This window comes from Dermochelys coriacea, chromosome 6 (assembly GCF_009764565.3).
Source record: "Dermochelys coriacea isolate rDerCor1 chromosome 6, rDerCor1.pri.v4, whole genome shotgun sequence".
In the NCBI taxonomy this organism is placed as follows: Eukaryota; Metazoa; Chordata; order Testudines; family Dermochelyidae; genus Dermochelys; species Dermochelys coriacea.
The window spans coordinates 67,309,378-67,326,401 of NC_050073.1; the positions used below are offsets into that span (position 1 = coordinate 67,309,378).

Here is a 17,024-nt window from a genome sequence, read left to right on the forward strand (position 1 = left end):
TCGTATCCACTCATATTCCACACCTGAACATAGCCATTATATGAGCAACATACCCTCATATCTCAATATCTGAACTTTGACCCATTAACCTTTCACCCCCAGTTGGGGATATTGAAGATTATGTACTCCTTACGGCATCCGATCCTAAACCGAACTTCGCATCCCTTGATAATCTGTATGTTATTCCCTGATAACAAGAAACTTCTATGCTTAAACTCTGTACCGTTTTCTTTTTATTTTAAGATCTTAATAAAATTCTTAAATCTGTTGGCAAGAGAGACAAATTTCAGCTTACACAGAGCTCTTAGAAGTGCATCAGACTAGCAGGAAACATTTGGTAATTAGTGCAGTCTACTGAACTGCACCATGCAAAACACATTTCCTGGCTGTGGAGTTACTGAACCTTTAGAGCCTAAGGAGATCAGGAGGAGGTGGGGGAGGGTAATCCTGGTTTTCACACACATCCATCAGGGATATATGCAAAATTTCCATGACAGTGGCTGACTGATCAGCAGCCCCAAGGTACAGAAAGAACTACACATGGGAAAAGAGCAGCATGTTTGTGTCTGGTTTCAAAGACCCAAAACCAGTCTGACTAGCTGGAAGCCCAGTTTCAGGCTACACCCTTCCCTTCCTCCCTGTGTGTGTTAATGGGAAGCGATCTCATTCCCAGAATGCCTCAGACTTAGTCATTATCTATGTAATCAAGCATTTCTGCTGCATTCATCACTATAGTATTTTGTGCTTAACAACTCCCCCCACCCCAACAGTGTGGGCTCATTCCCCTCCCTGAGGCAGATACCACAGAGCCACTTCACAGCCCTATCCCCCAAGCCACTACAACCTGAGCTGGGATGCTGGTGCTGAGGGAAGACTCCTCACTGATAGGAGGACAACATTCCTCAGACACTTCTCTCAAGCCAGATAAAGACGAACAACATTTTATTAAAATCTGCATTTACAGAAGGAGCAAAATCAAGAGTTAAGGATTCTTACACAGGCATGGGGGGTTGTAGAAAAGCACAGGAGGCTGGGTGTGGAGGAGATGATGCAAGGCAGACCAGAAAAACATAAAAGCCTGGCAATGGGCAGGTGCTCAGGCAGGTGTCTACATGCCCTTTGCCATCCCTTCACGGGGCAATTGTGGGTATCAAGCCTGCAATCAGAGCACCAGCAGCTTGGGGGCAGTCAACATCCTCCCAAGAGACAGTCCTGCTGGACTCACACACGAGGAGTCCGAGCGTCACTCCATTCGAGAAGAGATTATAATCACTTCATAACTTTCCCCAGGATGTCCACTAGTGCCAGCCCACCACAGCCACAACCCTCTGGGGACAGGTCCCACACTCTTGTGTCCAAACATTAAAAAAAAAAAAACTGTACATACATTTAACATTTTTAAAATTCATAAAAGAAAATGATCCAGGTTATCACTTCATAGTGGTTATTTCCAAAGCAGCGGACAAGGGGAGTACAGGCTCTAACCCCAGTATTAACCAGCATTGCTTCAGAAGCATTTCACAGACAACTCCTCACCCAACTAGAGAGAGTTGGGTTCCATTCTAAAAGCAACAGTAGCCTGGACTATTAGGTGCATGGCTGGGGTGACAGACTCCATCACTGTCACTGAGAGAAGCAGGAGTGCAGAATAAAGGGCTTAGTCTCTGCCTGGAGTTGGGACTTTGTACTTGGCTACTCCACAAGAACGTGAGTGAGTACAGGGACTAGTGTCTGGGTAAGTTCTCAGAGCCTCACGTAGCTGGTGCTAGACTTCAATGCTAGCAGCTGGGCTCATTTTGTTCCAGTCAAAATAGGGATGGGAGAAAAAGTGGCATGAGTAAGAGAACCAGGGAAGTTCACTTTCCTCTGCACAGCCCTGAATCGGGGCTCTCTCAGGTATGTTGATCAGCAGAGGGGCACTCTGGCACTGCCTGAGATCCTCAGCCTCAAAATGTTAAATAAAGGAACATTTACAAAAAAAGTTACAAGCTAACCATGTTGGGCTGCTCCAGACATCCGTCCCCAATAGCAGAGGTAGGCCATCTCCTGGGCAAATCCAGAGGCCCGTGAGCAGTTTCACCAGAGCTGGGGCTATTACACTCTGTGGTTTGGGACATGAGAAAATGGACCAACATGCTTGCTCCTTCTCCCTCCCTCCATTTCACCTCTGTCCATTGGAGCCTGGATGGGAAGCTGCTCATTTCTCTATACATGTCCTCTTCCTCCAAAAAGCCAGTCAGGGTCCTTTTGCCAGGATACTATCTTGTTCCCACACTGTGCTGATTGGCCCCTTCCCTGTGGCAGAACTTACCATGAGCAACCAACAGGTGGTGCTAGTTCAGCACAGCTGAAGCAAGGGCACTGACTGAACCTGCAAGGGTGGAGAGGCCACTCTTTCCATCTCCCCCTAAGACTCGCTAGAAAACTAGGGACATATCCTTCCATTCACTTTGAGTAAGAATATGCACATTTGCAAAGAGTGTTTAGAGACCACACTGTCATCCTGAAAAACAGAGACATGGAAGGGGAAGACAAAGAAGGGTGCATGTAAAACTCTTACTGCAGAGTGTTTGGGGAGATATTAGTTGCACATATCTGTAATATCTGTTCAAAACTCAAACAGCAATCAAAACGTAGATAACCTTGTCTTTCCTGTCATAGACGACAGAGATCATTTGAAAGACTGGCACATAGTTCACAGCACTGACTGAGCCAGTGATGTGAAGCATGCAAGCCCAGACAAATTCTCATGGAGATCCCCAATTTTGGCGTTGGGACAGGACTACTTAGGAAAGGTGGTTTGAGGACCGGTGGATATGAGGAGGTGGTTGGATAGACCCAAAGTGGGCAGATTTACATGTCACAGAAAAAAAAAAAATAGCTGGCTCTGGTGGGCCTGCAGAAAAATTAATGCCACATAAAAAAGTCAAACCACAGCCTCTTCAGTAAATACAGCAAATCTTTCTGCCACTCTCGCTTAGAGTGGAAGGCACAGAACCATTCAGAGCTGTGACTGGATTGCTCAAGATGGGGAAAGGGAAAAAGTGAAGAGGTGAACTAAAATCCTTCCCCATACTTTCAGCTTCAAGAGCAACCATGAGCACTTGGGACATGGCTAGTATCTACTGCCATGCTACAAATATCTTCTAACAGAAAAGGAGGCAAAGAGTCCTTCAGGCATAGGCCATTGTTTCTAACACAAACAGTACATGGAACTGTGCCTGATCAGAGGGAAGTGCTTGGGTCAGATGGGTTTGGTTGTACTGTTGTAAACCAGGTGCTCAGTATCCTCTGTGGTCGACAGGGTTGAGTTGGTAGCTGTGGTAGGCTGGCGCCGCCGGCTGTTCCTCTTTCTATTCTTCAGGAAGAAGTAGCCAATGATGACCAGGACTACCATTATGCAGATACAAAGGAGAACTGCAATAGCCACCTCAAAACCACCTGTAAGGGGGACACACACAGTTACAAGGGCTGCTCCGCTACTTCTGTAGGGGCATTAACAGGCAGGAAAGAGCAAGAGGTAAACAGCTGGGTCACTACCTGGTGCTGGCAAAGGAGATGCTATCAGCATTCAACAAGGACTAGTGACTGGACAGCGGGATGTTTAGCTCAGCGGTGGGTGGAGATGAAGAAAGAGCATAACTGGATGTCTCAAGGGGCTGGTAAGGATATACAGAGCTTTTCACTTCCATATCATGGTTCAAGTTCCACTCAAGTCAGTTCTCAATAGGGTGACCAGACATCCCAATAAAATCGGGACTGTCCCGATTTTTAGTTCTTTGTCCCACGCCCCAACCAATGCACAGTTGGGACGCCATTTGTCCCAATATTGTGGCTTTGGCCGCTCCGTCCGCTGTGTGTGTGTGTGTGCGCGCTTCCTCCATGTGTCCCGATATTTTGTCCATTTCATCTAGTCACCCTAGTTCTTAAAAGTTATCATCTGAAGACTGTTCAGCTACTTGGAGGTTGGACATCCGTATTAAACACACAACCTTATTCCCAACACCAAGTGAAGTCTCTATAGGGAGGCCAAGAGGTAACTGAGCCTAGAGGAGGAACTACTTAGGGGCAATTCCTTCAGATAAGGTAGATTAAAAGGGGAGTGTCTGGAAACGCATAGTGCTACTGCCCAAGCTATAGCTGTTCTGTGCATCCATCTCCAGTGATGTTAATCAGGCGCCTGTCACCAGCACTGAAGTCATACAAGTGTGGTTCATTTGAGGACCAGGGCAAATCTGAGAGGAAGGTTGAGTCTCTGGGACATTGGGAATGGAGAAGAATCATCTCAGGAGCGGTTTGCTCTGGGAGAAACTCTCAACACAGGTTTGGGATGAATGGGCAACTCATGTTAAAACGTGAGCATTGTATGTTTAAGATCATTAACTTCAGGCCCATTGCAATTGTAGGTAGGAGCTTTACAACCCTGCTCCCATGTCAACCAACATTATTCAAATATCCACCTGTATCAAGCCTATCCTCAGCTATCCAGGTCAGTGGGGGACATGCCAGCCTGGCTATGAGAGGAAAGAGTCTTCCCGCTGTTCTTTGATGCCTACAGATTATAGGGCTCAATTCTCTTCTCGCTTATATTGGGGTGAATTAGGAGTAACTACAGAGGTCAACTGAGTCACACAGGAGTGAGAGAGGAGAAGGAGTCCCACAGATCCATTTCCCTTGTCCCATGAAGACCACATTACTTCCCGAAGTTAGATGTGATGTTCCTTACTCCCCCCCCCCCAATAATTAAGTGCAATACATTCCATGAGAGAGGGAAGGAGAGATCATGACAAACATGCATTTAGGGATTAATAACAAGAATTTTAGCTATAAGTTGGGGACGCATCAATTAGAAGTAACGGAAGAGGAGAAGGACCTTGGAGTATTGGTTGATCATAGGATGACTATGAGCTGCCAATGTGATATGGCTGTGAAAAAAGCTAATGCGGTTTTGGGATGCATCAGGAGAGGCATTTCCAGTAGGGATAAGGAGGTTTTAGTACCGTTATACAAGGCACTGGTGAGACCTCACCTAGAATACTGTGTGCAGTTCTGGTCTCCCATGTTTAAAAAGGATGAATTCAAACTGGAGCAGGTACAGAGAAGGGCTACTAGGATGATCCGAGGAATGGAAAACTTGTCTTATGAAAGGAGACTTAAGGAGCTTGGCTTGTTTAGCCTAACTAAAAGAAGGTTGAGGGGAGATATGATTGCTCTCTATAAATATATCAGAGGGATAAATACAGGAGTGGGAGAGGAATTATTTAACCTCAGCACCAATGTGGACACAAGAACAAATGGGTATAAACTGGCCACCAGGAAGTTTAGACTTGAAATCAGACGAAGGTTTTTAACCATCAGAGGAGTGAAGTTTTGGAATAGCCTTCCAAGGGAAGCAGTGGGGGCAAAAGATCTATCTGGCTTTAAGATTCTACTCAATAAGTTTATGGAGGAGATGGTATGATGGGATAATGGGATTTTGGTAAGTAATTGATCTTTAAATATTCAGGGTAAATAGGCCAAATCCCCTGAGATGGGATATTAGATGGATGGGATCTGAGTTACTATAGAAAATTCTTTCCTGGGTATCTGGCTGGTGAATCTTGCCCATATGCTCAGGGTTTAGCTGATTGCCATATTTGGGGTCGGGAAGGAATTTTCCTCCAGGGCAGATTGGAGAGGCCCTGGAGGTTTTTTGCCTTCCTCTGTAGCATGGGGCATGGTTGACTGGAGGGAGGCTTCTCTGCTCCTTGAAGTTTTGAACCATGATTTGAGGACTTCAATAGCTCAGACATGGGTGAGGTTTTTCATAGGAGTGGGTGGGTGAGATTCTGTGGCCTGCGCTGTGCAGGAGGTCGGACTAGATGATCAGAATGGTCCCTTCTGACCTTAGTATCTATGAATCTATGTCACTTGAGTAGAATTCTTACTTACTCAAGCCAGCTTGCTGGGTCCCATATGCTCCCCATCTCTGGCCAATCACGTCTGCCTCTGCACAGGGAAAAAACAAAAACAACACAGTCTCACGAGAGAGCTGGGAACAATGGGATGAGGCACCAGCCTCCCAGGACAGTTTCATGCTGGAGTCAAACTGCACACCTGGAATTAACCACCAGAGTATTCCCTTCCAGCACACTCTCAACTCAGCCATGGCATTATTGTCCATTTCTTTAATTGTGGCTTCTCTCTTTCTCTACAAATACAGGAATCTGGGGAGGGGAGAGTCTCCCTTCTGACAGCCCCAATGGGGGAAAATGTGCTCTTGGGGCAGACCAGTGAAGGATGGTATTGATCTAGGCAACTCTTCAGAGAAAACATCAGAGCAGGAGTCTCTCCGCTTCCTTACATACACGGCTTAGTGGAATCCCTTCTTTGGGACCCCCTCCCCTCCCACTCAGACAAGACACAATCTGCACTAGATGATGTAAAATAATTTCTAGATGCATGTTTTAGCACATCTGAGTCAACAGTCCCTACAGAGAGGACCTACAGGTTTGGGGGCATGTGTCTCCCCACCACCAAATACCTAGTTTTGCCTCCTCCATTGTTGTATCAATGTGACGACCCTGAAGAGGGCAAAACAGATACCCGTGGCCCCTAAACTAGGCCATTTCACTCCAGTGTCAAGAACTATTGGAATTCTCTCTGGCTGTACAGCCAAGAGCCAATGCCTTGCACATTGATACCCAAAATGCTCCTTCAGTTCACAGCAGTAACGGAGCTCAAGAAACTCCCAAGAAAAGTAGGGTGGCCTGGGGGAGGTTGTACTGCAGTGTTATTTTCTGGGTGCTCTGCACGAGCAATCAGACAGAATGTGGAACTTTGTGGAGAGAGGCCAAGGTTAGAGAGCAATGCTCCATCTCATGCTCTGCAGAGATCCAGCCTATTTGGAGCCAGGGAATTTAGCTTGGAGGGTTTCACTGTGGTAGAGATGCTGGCCCCCTCACCCCACAGCCCTGTTGCTTACTTGTGATGCCTGAACATGATTTCAGACACTCTTCTTCCTCCTCAAAGTTATTTCGGTTGCCTTCACAGCCCCCGTAGGTGAAGCGGTCACATTTCTCGGTAAATGGGTTATAGTACCAGCGGGGGATGCTCTCTTGGCACAGCCCAGTGTCTGGTAAATCCACACAGTGACCTGGCAAAGCAAGAGAGGTGTTCAGGCTTGTGACGAAGTGGGACTGTTCTTAATGTTTCCTCTGAATACTGTAGGGGTGCCTCAGTTTCCCCTATGCATTTCTTAAGTCTCTAGGTGGTGGGATAAGGGGTGTAATTGTTGCAGAGCAAAGGGCCAGTGTATATAAATGGCCGACACTATCTCCTGGCAACTGATAGCCTGGGCCCTTCCCCCCTGCAAGGCAATAGCTAAAGGGTTGGAGAACAAAGGAATCAGGTTACCTCCTGGCCCAGGAAAGGGACAAAGCCCAGAGGAGGAGGGATTGGAGAAAGTTTCAGTTTGGGGCTGGCTGGGGATGAGGAGTGAAGTGTAGATGTGGTTGTCTGGCTCACTGCCCCCCCAAAATGGACACAGCTGAGGGGTCCTGTTCTCTGCACCTACAATCTCTGTGTTAGACCATGTTCTTGTCGTCTAATAAATCTCCATTTTACTGGCTGGCTGAGAGTCACATCTGACTGCGGAGTTGGGGTGCAGGACCCTCTGGCTTCCCCAAGACCCTGCCTGGGCAGACTCGCTGGGGGAAGCGCATGGAGGGGCAGAGGATACTGAATGCTCCGAGGTCAGACCCAGGAAGGTGGAAGTTGTGTGAGCTTTTTGCCTGGAGACAGTCTGTTCACACAGAGGAGACTTCACCAGAGTCCTGACTGGCTTCATAGGGAGCAGTTGCAGAGCATTGCCCGGGGACTCCATGACAGGGCTCAACAAGTACATTTATAGTGTTCATGTTTCATAACTCCTCTAGTGCCCCGTGTGCCACTATTCAGTCTCCAAGCCACTTTGTGGCACCTATTTCCTAGAGTTAGCAAAGACTATCAACATCCGATTGATATAACTGCCAACCAATTGCAGGCACACTGGCAACAATCACCCTCACAGCCCCAAGAATGCATGGGGGGGAGGATGTAGCCAATTAGGGCATTTTAGCAGAGGCTGGAAGAGGATAATGCTGTTCCCATCAGAAGAGAGATCAGTGTCCCACAGTAAGGGCTTGTCTACAAGAGGAACTGACTGCAATAGTTACTCCACGGAATAGCTCTAGCATGTTAATAGCTCTAGCATGTTAACCCTACCTTATTCTGAGATCACTTCCCTATGTAGACAAGCGCTAAACATGGAGGCTTAAAAGAAGGGAATGTCTCCCCTCCACACAGAGCAGGGAGAGCACTCCAGCAATCACTGCAATGAGTGAGAGCTAATGGGCCAACAGCTGTCATTGGTAGGTTAAAACAAACAGAGAGAGAGGGTGGCATAGAGTCCAGAGTTAATCCTGAAGTTCTCATCCATCTAACATTACACCAGTGCCTGGGTGTCCAAGTGTTCAAAGTTCACTTAATAAACAGGACACTGCCAAACAGAACTGCCACCTGTCCATAAGTCTCCCCAGAAGACCTCAGAGTGTGATCTAGGCATCAGGTATGGCATTAGAACCACACACACTCAAATCCTTGCAATGTTAACTGAGCAATTCATCCTCCCAAGTTGAGAAAGATGGATGCAGTGAGTGTCATGCAACTTACTGCATGGGGGGGATGGGCGTGGGAGGAGCTCCCTGAAGGGGTACGGCACTACTTAAAAAGGTGAAGAGATTTTACTCTGGTTATGCCTCCTCTATACTATTCAGGCAAACAAACAGAGCTGAAATAGATTCAGGAAATGCTTTTAGACCCAGTGTCAATGGGATCAGTCAGGCACTGACTGGCTTATGCTAGGCAAGAGTCCTTTTCTGGGATAGGCAATTTCCCACTATGCACTAGGAAAATACATGGAAGAAGGCTAAAGTAGCCTTTCAGGATTTGTAACACACATACCCTGTTCAGTCGTAACATTGATTTTCCGTAGTTTATTGAACTCAAGTGCATCTGCAAAAAGAAACAGCTCGTAGGATAGAAACGTACAGTCCCCAGCTCAAATATGAAACTCCTCCACCCATCCCAAGGTATGTGAAGAGGTCTTTGTGGAACACTTCCTAAATACTTTCTTCTCCCTTCTGCCAGTATCATACATAAGGCAGGGAAAGAAGCTATAAATCCAGGTCCACAAATATTTTTAAAAAAAATCAAGGTAGAAAAGGAATTAGGTATGGAAGTGTGACTAACAATAATGGGATGAAATTAAGGAAGGGAAAGTTTAGGCTCTTTATCATCAGGAAATACTCCCTGAAAGCAAGATGTATTTGACTGTGAAATAGCCTCCCAAGAGAAGTGGGGGAAAAAAAGTCATGTCACGCTAGACTTTTAAAATTAATACCGGTTTGTGATGCTCAAGAGAGAGGGGAATCACAGAATATATGCATGCTGTAGGATGAGAAAACAGAAAGGATCCCAGAAATTATCTGTCAGGACACAGAAGCGAGAGGGAGGTTAAGGAGTTCAGTGTTTTGCCATGTCAGGTGCAAGCTGTTAGCAGGACATCCTTGTAATGTTTGAGAGACTGGAAGATGTTGGGGTGGCAAAAAGTATTTGGAGGTGGTACATGAAACCATGAGACCAGGTAAGGTCACTCAGGGATAAGATACAGGGGGAGAAAAGGACAGAACCCTGTGGGTCACAGACAGAAGGGCAGAGAGAGTGGAGGAAGAATCCAGGAAGTAAGGGAGAGTCAAGAACAGCGTGATCAGCAGCGTTGGGACTCTCAAATGCTAGAGACAGGGCAGTGCTGTGAAGATGCTTACGTGTGAGGGATACAACTGGGTTAGGAGACCAGAGTACTATGCTACAGTAAGATGTATCCATCTTCAGGCACTAAAGTTGGAAAGTTTTGGACCCAGACTCCAAGTACTTACATGTCTCACAATACGCCTCATCTGATCCATCTGCACAATCTGAAGTTTCATCGCATTCCAGGAAACCATCAATGCAGCAGCCATCTCTGCATTTGAAGTGGAAGGACTCACAATTCCCATTGCACACTGTAATAGAAAGAAAGATTATGGGTTTTTTGGGGTAGAGGGAAGGGTGTTCACCCAAAAACCCCCTCCTCCTGGCACCCAGATATGTCGTGAAGAGCTTGTGCCTCCCTGTGAGCTTCCTGGGGCATGGAAAGCCTGGACAGTACTCACTTCAGAGTCCATCAGTGCCACTCCAAACCTGGTCCAAGGAAGTCAGTGTGGAATGAAGCGAAGTGCCTCCTTTCCCCAGGGAGTGAACATGCTTCCTCTTTCATGACTTGGAAGTGCAGAGTGCTAGCTATAAAGCTACAGAACTTAGATTTTAGCCTTGACATCCACCTTTCTCATTCACACTTACTGGAACACACTGCACATTAGACAGAGAGGTATGAGAAGCCTACCTGGCTTGGCCCGCGTTCCAAAAGAACCTGCAGAAAAGACACAAAAAAGCTACATTATTTTGGTGAATCAGAGTCTGTTCTATACAGTCTCTATGCCTCCCCCAATAACCAAGGCTACCCTAGCACAATGGCTACCTGGGACAAACATTTTGATTGTTTACCAGAATCCAATATTGCATTTTCCAGGAGAGCTATATCCTGTGTGGGGAGGGGAGGTGGGAAAGGTACTGACTGCTCTGAAGTCCCTCCCACCTCACCCTCCTAAGCCAGTCAAGCTATTCCAAATTGTCTTTCTTGTCTCCGTTCCTCTGCCCTCACCTTAAGCTCAAAATGAAACACAGTGGCCTGACAGAGGCCCCATGAATTCGTCACATTGCAGGCTTTGCTGATTGGCTTTTAACAAAGGCTCAGCTGTGCTACTGCTGAATTTCATGGGAAAGAGAGGAACTTCTGGCACCTCCATGGCAAGACACCTTGTTCTGTGGCTACATTTATAGGTAGCACAAAGGATTTTGAAAGCAAGTCTGTGGCCACAGAAGTGTAGTAAACACCAGGCCTTGAATGAACTTCTTTCACGCCATGGTGAAGAACGCTGAGTAGACAGAAACTTCAAACTAAATACCAAGTATATGCCAATCAATGGAACCATGAGACCACACTGATCCAGGGGTTTCTGCTATAGATGGACTCACCTTGAACATTCTTGCAGGCAAGTTTACACTCTTCCTCCCGTACATAGTTATTCTTGTTGGCCTTGCAGCCCCCAAAAGTGAATTTCTCACATTGCTGAGACGCTGGATTGTAGAACCAGCGGGGAAAGGACCCACGGCACCGACCCACCTTACTAGGAGCCAAGCAGAACTCTGGAATGTAAGAAAGGTACTCCAATGCAAAAAGTCTGCATGTGAAGCCAGAGCTTGTATTACTTCAACTCCACAGCTGGAGTAGGGATGCTTGGCCTTGCTGAAACATCAGGAGGTGAGCTGGATCAGCAGCGATGACTGCAGCATACTGCCAAGGGCAGGATCAAGCACTAGCACTAATCTGACACCAGTTGTCCTATCTTTGTAGTTACAAAGGGAAGGCAGCAGCAGGCACTGGTGGCTTGTGGGAGTTCTCCCAAAGGCTACATATATCTTGAGCTCAGTCTGAGGAGGTTCCTTCTAAAAAATAAATTTTCTTGTCTGCATTCTAGGGAAGTCTATTTACTGTGGTACTGGGATGGAGGGAGGACACCTCTGCTTAAGTCATTGCTGCCAAATGGCCACCAAGAACTCACACTGCCTCGTTGATGCAGAACTCTGAACATCTTGATTACCAGGCACAAGTCCTTTGTAGCAAGTTTGATAATCAAATCCGTGGCCATTTAGGACTTCACAGTGACAGCTGTCGCTATGCTGCACACTAAGATTATTTGGCACTTCACAGTGCAAGCAAGGAACACACACACACACACACACACACACACACACACACCCCATCAGGTACTCCTTCTCCAAAAGCACAAGCATTTACCTGAGCTAAAAGGACAATTGTTATCAGTACAAGGCCTACGATATAGAGCCGAGCAGTTTTGGTCCCACTCAATAAAGAGCAGAATCTCGCACACATGGTCTGTTCATTACCATGTGTTAGTTTTGCATGGGGATTGGAGAAACCGAGAAAGACAGTGGTGGATGTGGAGACCTTATACCAGTGTTTCCCAAACTTGGGACACCACTTGTTCAGGGAAAGTCCCTGGCAGGCCGGGCTGGTTTGTTTACCTGCTGCGTCCGCAGGTTCGGCCGATCGTGGCTCCCACTGGCCGCAGTTTGCGCAAACTGCGGCCAGTGGGAGCCACGATCGGCCAAACCTGCGGACGCGGCAGGTAAACAAACCGGCTCGGCCCGCCAGGGACTTTCCCTGAACAAGCGGTGTCCCAAGTTGGGAAACACTGCCTTATACTAATAAAGTTTAGGCGTGGTAGGTTAAATTTTCATCTGGAGAAACTTCATACAGTTGTCCTGCCTCCAGTCCCCCAAACATATGGTATTCCCATGCACCATCTCCCACAGGAGTGCTGGTAACATACTTAGCTTGCTGATAACCTATTAGAGCAGCAATCTTAGGTGGGACCCCTGGAGATTCTAGTTCAAAGGTCTATCTGGGTAGACTCACCTTCAGTCTGTTCAGCTGTCAGGACCATAATCGTGATGTTGCTGGAGTCCTGCTGGCCAGCACTGTCTGTGACCGTGAGCTGGAAGACATACTGCCCCTCCTGCAGGTTGGAGATCTCAGCTTGATCTTCCCCTTTCTTCGAGAAAGCAAAACAAAGTCAGAGAAGGAGCTGGCATATCAAATAGTGGAGGGGGAGGGGAGTATGCGCACATGTGTGTTGCATTAGGAGGAGAGCAGCTGAGCTACACCTGGAATAGGCTTCCATCCACTGTCATCTTGTAAAGCACTCTGGGATTCTTTACAACTTTGGGCTAGATTCTGGCTGTGCATGCCCAAGTGGGCTACGGGAGGTAGACAACACCACATCCTCAGCACCCTAGCATGATCAATCTAATCTAGATACTGGTGGTCTTTGGGGCACTACACTTTGGACTAGCCAACAAGCCCAGTAGTGCCACAGGCTCTGAAGATATTACAGCCAGATAGGAGTCAAGAGGCATGGGTTCTATTCCTTACTCTGCCACTGATTTGTTGTGCAGTTTTGAAAAAGTCACTTAGCAGCTTTGTGCCTCAGTTTCCCCATCTGTAACATGATGATAAAACCTTATGTAAAGAACGCCTCAGTGACAGGCGTTCTAATTGTGTTGTTGTTGCTTCCTAGTCTTTGGGTACACCATGCCATCTGACAGCAGGCATCAATGGGTTTTGAGTCTTGGCTTTAATTAGCTCATGTAGCCTTTCAGGCAAGTAAGGATTGCAGGATTTGAACAGAGAGAAGCACCTATCCAAGACAGCGATGAAATCAGAGAACAGCCCAATGAGAACAGGAGCAGAACTCTAGGGACAGGCCACAGGGATACGAGCTAGCCCATTTGAGGAGGAGAAGGCTAGCAATCAGAGCATAGTAGAACCAGAGTATGGGTCAGTTACCTCATTCAAAGACACGCACCAAGAAGCAAAGATGGTTATAGCACTTTAGAGACATCTCTCTCTCGAAACACTGGAATGGGTTACCTAGGGAAGTGATGGAATCTCCTTCCTTACTGGTTTTTAAGATCAGGCTTGACAAAGCCCTGGCTGGGATGATTTAGTTGGAGATTGGTCCTGCTTTGAACAGGGGGTTGGACTAGATGACCTCCTGAGGTCTCTTCCAACCCTGATATTCTATGATTCTCTCTCCCCCTGCCCCACCACCCCCCAAAATAGAACAGACCACACAAATGCACAGGGGATGAGGATCCAGGAGCATTCGCTGGATTCTTGACTTCCTGTGCTGTAAGAGTTTCCTGATGGAGAGGAGAAAGGTTAGCTCACTAAGCAATGACAGCACCACCGAGTGACAACAGCAGGGAAGTATGGAAGATGCATGGGAGAGAGCAGAAGAGACAGAAAACGGTAGCATATTGATAGGAAACTCTGCCATTGTGGCCCAGCTTCTTCCCTCAACTCCTCTGCCCTTAACTCATTCTAAAGAGGGGCAAGATAGAGAGCAGACACTTGGCTGCAACAACATGAAGATATTGATCACTTGCAACATATTTGGTGTATACAGCATGAGCCTTTGGGAAGAAAAGCAGCACTCACTCCGCTCCTACCTCCACCACCACCACCGAGGTGTCACCAAGCAGAAGTTTCCAATCATAACTGACAATCCCATGGTCATCTGAGCTCTCTGTGCCTCTCAGTAACACTGGCTCCTGAGGCTGCACCTTCATGTCCATCCCAGCACGGGCTATGGGAGGCTTATCACCTGGAGAAGAAAGGCAACAAAAGGCTTAGGTAAGAAGCAGAAGGACTGGGGTCTTGTCTCAACCAGGAAGAGGGTGGCATTCCCCCAGACTGAATACATGTGGGTTCCAGTCACTGAAATAGGAAGACATTTGATCATTCTATGTTTGTAAGCAAGTCGCTCCGAGACAGAGAAGTGGGGCAAATGAGGAATGCCAAGTCAGTTTCAAGGGTCTGGAGCAGAATTATTTCTCTTACCTAACCCATCTCCTCCATTATGAAATGTGACTGGTCAGTAATCTATACTGCAGCCAGTCTCTTTGAGCCAACTGCAACTACTTAGAGATTTTGCCTATAGGAAGGAGTATAGGTGACAAGGGAACATCTTGTTCCTATAGCTGTGGACTCCTAACACTCATGAATTTCACATAACCACCCTCCCCCCACCACCATTTAATGTTGGCATAAGACAAGGAATCAGTTCAACATTTTCTACCAACTGATTCCCTCCAATACCCAACTTAAGGAGACACTTTTGTGGGGGAAGTGATATAATTCACTTATTCCATGTTTCTATTCAAAACTCATATTGTCTCTGGAGAATAGCCCCCCCTTGAAAAAAAAATCTTGCGCAACCTTCAAATGCCATCCCATGAACCACAACCCTCCCTTCACACCACTAACACAATCTGGATCAAAAGGTCACTCTGGAAAATGTAAGATGCAAAAGTAAATCCTCATCATGGGATCAGGCCAGTAAAAGCAGAACGCAGGCCATAAAACTTCACCCAATAATTTCTGCATCAAGCCCAATAATTTATACTCAAATTCAACCACATCTTTTAAGAAGTCATCCATTCTTGATTTATAATCCAGCTATGAAAGCCTTATACTGTGCTATGAATGGTTACTATAGAGGGAGGATCAGAATACACCAAATCTCTTGGTAAACTATTCCAATGGTTTATTTATTCAAGTGACACCATCATAGGACCTAATCACATTAGCCATGCCATCAGGGGCTCGTTCACCTGCAAATCTACCAATGTGATATATGCCATCATGTGCCAGCAATGCCTCTCTGCCATGTACGTTGGCCAAACAGGACAGTCTCTACGTAAAAGAGTAAATGGATACAAATCTGACATCAGGAATCATAACATTCAAAAACCGGTAGGAGAACACTTCAACCTCTCTGGCCACTCAATAAAAGATTTAAGGGTGGCAATTTTGCAACAGAAAAGCTTCAAAAACAGACTCCAAGGAGAAACTGCTGAGCTTGAATTAATATGCAAACTAGATACCATTAACTTGGGTTTGAATAGAGACTGGGAGTGGCTGGGTCATTACACATATTGAATTTATTTCCTTAAATTAAGTATCCTCACACCTTCTTGTCAACTGTCTAAATGGGCCATCTTGATTATCACTACAAAAGTTTTTTTTTCCTCCTGCTGATAATAGCTCATCTTAACTAATTAACCTCTCACAGTTTGTATGGCAACTTCCACCTTATCTGTATGTGTATCTCTCTCTTTCTATATGTTCCATTCTATGCGATGAAGTGGGCTGTAGCCCACGAAAGCTTATGCTCTAATAAATTTGTTAGTCTCTAAGGTGCCACAAGTCCTCCTGTTTTTTTTGCGGATACAGACTAACACGGCGGCTACTCTGAAACCTGTCAAATATCCCAATGGTTAATTACCTTCACTATTAAAAATTTACACCTTATTTTCAATTTGAGTTTTTCTAGATTTGAGTTCCAGCCATTGGATCTTGCTGTGCCTTTTGCCTATTAGATTAAATAGCCCTTTGGCATCTTCTTCCTGAGTAAGTACTTCTAAGCCATGATCAACTCACCTCTTGGCCCTCTCTTCAATAAACCGAATAGAATCAATCTCCTCAAGTCTCTCATTGTGAGAAGCATTTTCCAGACCACAATTCTTTGCAGCTCTTCTCTGAGCCGCCTCCTATTTCCCCCCCTCCCAAAATCCTTTAGAGTGTTGACACAAAAACTGGACAAAGTATTCTAGTAGCTTTGTGAGACCCTACTACTACTCTAGATCACCTCCCCACTAAACAATTCTGTTTGTACAGCCAAGCTTCACATGAACCCTTTAGCCACAGAATTACAGTGGATACTCAAGTTCTTTCCATGGCCACTGCTTGCCAAACCTCACATCCTGTAATTATGGCTTACATAGAAAACTGGGCACAAAAGCCATTCAGAGCACTCTGTATAAGTGACACATCCCTGTAATCAAATTTACCACTCCAGTCTTTGTGTCACCTGCAACCTTCATCAGCAATGATTTTACATTTTATTCCACAGAATTTTTTATAAAAATAATTCCTAAAAATATAGGGCTGGAAGGCACCTCAAGAGGTCAGCTAGTTCCATCCCCCTTTGCTGAAGCAGAACCAAGTGTACCTTGGGCACCCCATCTCACATGTGTTTTGAATCCCCATCTTTGTGGGGTTTTTAAAACAGTTTATGCAAAGCTCCCTTTGAAGCCTATTTCACTACTTAACTATCCTTATAGTTAGAATGTTTTTCCTAATATCTAACTTAAATCTCCCTTGCTGCAGATTAAGCCAATTACTTTGTCTTATCTTCAGTGGACACAGAGAACAACTGATCTCCATCCTCTTTATTACAGCCTGTAACATATTTGAA

At 46.0% G+C, this 17,024-nt stretch overlaps 1 protein-coding gene across 5 annotated transcripts in view; it reads right to left on the reverse strand.

Annotated features, from left to right (window-relative positions):
* Positions 1–925: 925 nt before the first annotated feature.
* SPINT1 (serine peptidase inhibitor, Kunitz type 1) overlaps positions 926–17,024 on the reverse strand; it is a 31,213-nt gene continuing 15,114 nt past the window's right edge. Inside the window, exons 3-11 of one of the 5 annotated variants that reach the window (XM_038408077.2) lie at positions 14,215–14,369; positions 12,620–12,755; positions 11,155–11,325; positions 10,463–10,489; positions 9,957–10,082; positions 8,983–9,033; positions 6,965–7,135; positions 5,932–5,988; positions 926–3,441 (exon numbers count right to left, since the gene is read on the reverse strand). In XM_038408077.2, the coding sequence (XP_038264005.1) occupies positions 3,245–3,441; positions 5,932–5,988; positions 6,965–7,135; positions 8,983–9,033; positions 9,957–10,082; positions 10,463–10,489; positions 11,155–11,325; positions 12,620–12,755; positions 14,215–14,369 (1,091 nt within the window). In that variant the 3' untranslated portion in view covers positions 926–3,244. Of the gene's footprint in view, positions 3,442–5,931; positions 5,989–6,964; positions 7,136–8,982; positions 9,034–9,956; positions 10,083–10,462; positions 10,490–11,154; positions 11,326–12,619; positions 12,758–14,214; positions 14,370–17,024 lie in introns of all 5 variants that reach the window. The other 4 variants (XM_043517367.1, XM_043517369.1, XM_043517368.1 and 1 more) reach the window with 4 other exon arrangements.